This window comes from Hyaena hyaena, unplaced genomic scaffold (genome assembly GCF_003009895.1).
Source record: "Hyaena hyaena isolate Hyena2069 unplaced genomic scaffold, ASM300989v1 scaffold_1575, whole genome shotgun sequence".
Classification (NCBI taxonomy): domain Eukaryota; kingdom Metazoa; phylum Chordata; class Mammalia; order Carnivora; family Hyaenidae; genus Hyaena; species Hyaena hyaena.
In genome coordinates, this window is record NW_024082174.1 from 263,845 (window position 1) to 269,234 (window position 5,390).

The 5,390-nt window shown below is 43.1% G+C and overlaps 1 gene segment (V, D, J or C); it reads right to left on the minus strand.

Annotated features, from left to right (window-relative positions):
* Nucleotides 1–3,564: 3,564 nt before the first annotated feature.
* LOC120225937 lies at nucleotides 3,565–4,113 on the minus strand. The segment is given in 2 exon segments: nucleotides 3,565–3,917; nucleotides 4,021–4,113. Coding segments are annotated over 2 exon segments (399 nt in total).
* Nucleotides 4,114–5,390: the final 1,277 nt, after the last annotated feature.

A 5,390-nucleotide genomic window follows, 5' to 3' on the forward strand; every position in this document is an offset into this window, starting at 1 on the left:
CAGGAGTAATTCCAGTTGACTGTGGCCAATAAATATTTTAATATATTCTTGGATTTATTTGTTAATATTTATTGAGAATTGTTACATCCATATTCATCAGGGATTATGGCCTGTAATTCTCTTTTTTAGTGGGGTCTCTGCCTGGTTGAGAGGCATGATAATACTGCTCTCTTAGAACAAATTTGGAATCTTTATTTCCATTTGAATATTTGAAACAGTTTGAGAATAATAGGTATTAACTATTCGTTAAGTATTTGGTAAACTTAGCTTGTAAAGCCATCTATCTGGCCTTGGTCTATTGTTTCTTGAGAGATTTTGTTTTTATTTATTTTATTCTTCTTAAATAGTTTATTTATTGTCAAATTGGTTTACATATAACATCCAGTGCTCATCCCAACAAGTGCCCTTCCCCATGCCCATCACCCTACTTCCCCTCTCCCCCACCCCCATCAGTCCTCAATTTGTTCTCAGCATTCAGAAGTCTCTTATGGTTTGCCTCCTTCCTTCTCCCCAACTATTTTTTCCCTTCTTCTCCCACATGGTCCTCCGTTAGTTTCTTCCTATTCCACCTATATATGCAAACATATGATATCTGTCCTTCTCTGCCTAATTTATTTCGTTCTGCATAACACCCTCTAGTTCCATTCATATTGCTACAAATGGCCAGATTTCATTCTTTCTCGTTACCATGTCGTATTTCATTGTATAAAATATACCACATCGTCTTGATCCATGCATCATTTGACAGACACTTATGCTCTCTCCATGTTTTGGCTATTGTTGACAGTGCTGCTATGAACTAAAGAAAACTTATGAAGGAAATTGAAGAAGACAGAAAGAAATGAAAAAGCATTCCATGCTCATGAGTCGGAAGAATAAATATTGTTAAAATGTCATTAGTACCCAAAGAAATCTACACATTCAATGCAATCCCAGTCAAAATTGCACCAGCATACTTCTCAAAACTAGAAGAAATTATCCTAAAATCTGTATGGTACCACAAAGACCCCGAATGCACCAAAACGGGAGGCACCGCCCTCTAAACTTTAGTCTCTACTACAAAGCTGTGATCATCAAGACAGTATGGTGTTGGCACAAAAACAGACACAGAGACCAATGGAATAGAATAGAAGAGTCAGAATTGGACCCGCAAATGTATGGCCAACTAAAATTTGACAAAGCGTGGAAGAGCATCCAATGGAAAAAAGACAGCCTCTTTAACAGATGGTGCTGGGAGAACTGGACAGCAACATGCAGAAGAATGAAATTAGATCATTTTCTCACACCATACACAAAAATAAACTCAAAATGGATAAAGGACCTGAATGTGAGACAGGAAAACAACAAAACCATAGAAGAGAAAGCAGGGAGAAACCTCCTTGTCCTCAACTACAGCAATTTCTTTTTATTTAACATAGTTTATGTCAAGTTGGCTTCCATATAACACCCAGTATTCATCCCCAAAAGTTTCCTCCTCGATGCCCATCACACCCCATTCTCACCCCCCACCCCCACCAGCCTTCACTTTGTTCTCGGCATTCAAGAGTCATTGTTTGCCTCCCTCCTTCTCCCGCACTATTTTCCCCCTTCTTCTCTCCCATAGTCCTCTTTCAAAAGAGTCCAACGTACAAATGCCTTACAATAACATAACTAAAACAGCCTGCTAACTATGGACAGCAAAACCGGATTCTAGAGTTGCAAACACTGAATTAAATGAAAAATACCTGAAGTCGTCTGTTGTTGGTGGGAATTTAGTGGTGACGCAGGTAAATGAGAGAGACTGTGAGAGTCTAACCACCTGGGACTCCTTCTCCAGGTTCACCTGGGTGAGTCCACACAACCTGAGCACAGTCACAAGGAAACAGGTGCGTTAGATTAGTAATTGATCTTACACATCCTGGAATGTCTGAGATACACAGACACAGAATGACTGACAACAGACATATGAAGAACTCAAATTGGATGTGCTTCTCTTGAGAACGACGCTCCCAAAGAGCTTCATGCTCAGGGTGGCGGTGGTCTTGTCCTCCTGTATCCATGGGGCACAATTTCACCAAAGGGACAGAGGTATGGTTTCAGGTGCACACTCTGGGATGTCAGGAAAATGTAAGGACGCCGAGAGTAAAGGGCACTTCCTGTGTCTCACCTGAGGTTGGGGTCGGTGCTGGTTTCATGCAGGACAGCACATTCCCTGTCCATCAGAGCCTCACGTCCCTCATGGCACCGCATCCCGCCTCCTGGACAGAGAGGAAATAGGAAGGCACGGGAAGGAACCCAGAGGTTTTATCCAGGTTTGTTTTGTAAACACATCCTTGTCCCATATTGAACAATGTCCTGTTTTTCTGTTACACATTAATAGGCAGTTGTGGTGTGTGAATTGATGAAGGTGAAGTGTGATGTATTCCATGTCAACCTCTCAAGTACTGCATACTAGGTTGTGATCCAAGAGAGCAGGGGAATTATTGCAGGAGAAATGACAACTGATCATCTCTCAGAGCGGATGGTGCATCACTGTGTGTGGGGGGACTTTCTGGAAAATACCTGATAATTAATCAAGTTGCGGATGCACCATGATAGTGAGTATCACCATCTATGAAACAAGGGACATTGAACTCTGAGTGCATTCGGGACCCCTGGGAAGGAGATATTGTCCTGGAATTTGCATGGACATGAATGAAATCACACCACCCTTATGAGATCAAGGCAGAGAGACATTCATTGTTCCACAAGGAAAAACCACCTGATGTCTGAGGTAAGATTCTGCCTGCTGGATTTTGAGGGAATAACATACCATGACTAGAATATCAAGATGTGCTACTGAGCCTCAGAAGGACACACAGCTCTGATGACATTTTGTGTCAGATCCAGTTTAACTGATTTCACACTTCTGAAATGAAGAAGGCCGCAAAAGTTTCATGCTCACCTATTTTTCTCTTTCTCTCTCCCTCGCCCCACGTGTGTGTGTGTGTGTGTGTGTGTGAGAGAGAGAGAGAGAGAGAGAGAGAGAGAACTTCAGGCTCCCCATCACACTATGCCCTGGTGGGGTTCCATTTGGTTTCCCATGCTTTCAACCAATATCGGTGCAGTGAAGATTCTTCAGACAATGAGCCCACCAGGAGTCTGTCTTTTCTAGATGAAGATATTCGGCGCCTCTGCAGCTTCGTGTCCACGATACACTGTATGCGGATTCTAGCGAGCTTACACATTTATGCGGGCGGGCGTGTAATGAACAGTGAGTGCAACAAGTAATGTTGTAATGCTTCATTGATGGTCTTCAAGATATCTGTAATTAATTCATTTCTAGTGGCAAGGACTAAGCTAGTGCAAACATGTCTTCTGTGCATGTTCGTTTACGTTTCCTATTTCAAGTATCTCACACAGAGACTGAAAGTTAAGCACAAAATCATGTGTCCATAAGGGCTCCCTGGGGGAAAGTACTCTATGGGGAGGAAGCCCCAGACCCTGACAGGAAACCTGACTGTAACCTCTATCACTCCCTGCACCTGGGAATATAAACCAGACTTGTGCATCGTGTGCGCCCCCTGGTGGTGCTGATCCCCTTCTTCAGAGAGATTTGTGTCTGGGCTCACACTGATGACTCCTCACTGTGTCTCTCGTACAGAAATACGTGGCCATGTCTTCGACTCTCAGGTTGTTCATCTGTAGATCCACTGTGTTCTTGGCGTTGTCTCTGGAGATGGTGAACCGGCCCTTCACGGAGTCTGCATAGAAAGTGCTACTTCCAAAAATAAAAATAAATGCAACCCACTCCAGCCCCTTCCCTGGAGCCTGGCGGACCCAGCTCATGAAGTAGCTACTGAAGGTGAATCCGGAGGCTGCACAGGAGAGTCTCAGGGACCCTCCAGGCTTCACCAGGCCTCCCCCAGACTCCACCAGCTGCACCTCACACTGGACACCTGTAGACACAAGACATCCTGGTCAGGAAACTGTCACACATCTAGTGTTTCTCTCACTCACATCCATTCACACACCCAGTGTCTCTTGTTCACCATGAATTACCTTTTAAAACAGCAAGAAGGAAAGCCCAGCCAAGCACAAAGTCCATGGTGAGATGTCTGTGTTCTGTCCTGATCACAGAATGGGAACACCTGAGACTCCAGGAATGGAGCTCCTCTCCCAGCTGCAGGGTCAGGGCTGGGCCGGTTTAATCAGCACAGGGAGGGTCTGATTTGCATGTCATCTGCGTATATAAGCAGCTATGTATTCAGTCGTTACAAAGAGGGCAGTGACCTGAGCAGATGTAAATCTCTTTACTTTGGTGTTTTGACAGCTTTTGGAAAAATGAAATTAGTTACTATCATTTTCGAAAGATCACACTTTTGCTCCATGAGAATTTGGTTTTACATTTGCACACGACTCGTGGGGTATAGGTGTCATCATATCCTATAAGGAGATGTGAACCTACAACCAAGTTGTAGAGGGTGGTGGGGTGTCCAAGTGCACGTATGTGGTGAGAGTGAGCCCAGGATCTGGGCCGGTGCTCCTCCCTACAGGACCTACGACCTCCCTCAGTCCACCTGCAGGCCTGAGTGGGCGGGCTCCTGAGGAATGTGGAGCACTTTCTGTAATGGGTCCATGATGATTTTGCTTGCTCTGGAGTTGACCTTAAATAGAGAGGGAATCAGGGTCAGATAACATGTCACTATCATTGTGTCCCTACGGAGTAATCTCTGTGTTTATTTGTAAGAGCTTTGATGAATGTACCTGACATAGAGTGAGGTGCACATGCCGATGCGTGATATGATAGAACACTGATTCGAGAATCAACATATCAGACTGAACACATAATTCCCATTAAAATCTCTTTAATGTTCCCTTGGAATTCTTCCTTCCTAGTTCCTTACTTCGCCCTGTCCCCACGGAACTGTTAATCTTTCTCATGTTTCTTCAGATTAGTTTCGCTTTAGAGAGTGTGTTCATATGATATGAACTCTTATTTGTAGGTTTTATTCTGCTCAGCATAAATCCTTGTTAATACAAACATGTTGCTGGTTGTATTAGCAGTCATTGGATTTAATGGTTGGCAGCTTTGCAAGCATTAATGTCACCAAGTGTTATGTCTTAAGTGGCTTTCTTTTATCAGAATCGCTGCCAGTGTCTAATGTTTCAAAAAATTTTCTTCTCAGCCTTGAGAAATAGATGTGATATTTAGAGAATGTGTGATTTATGTGATTTCCACAACAACCCACCTGAAGCAGAGGCAGATGATCAAATATACAGCAATGTAGGAGTTTTTCCTGTTTTGATAAGTTGTTTTTATTATTGGATATTCACAGAAGCTTAATTTCAAAATTGGGAACATAAATAAAACACAATTAATACTAGAGATTTTTTTATGAAGATGTTCATAAGTATTGGTGGTAGTGAGG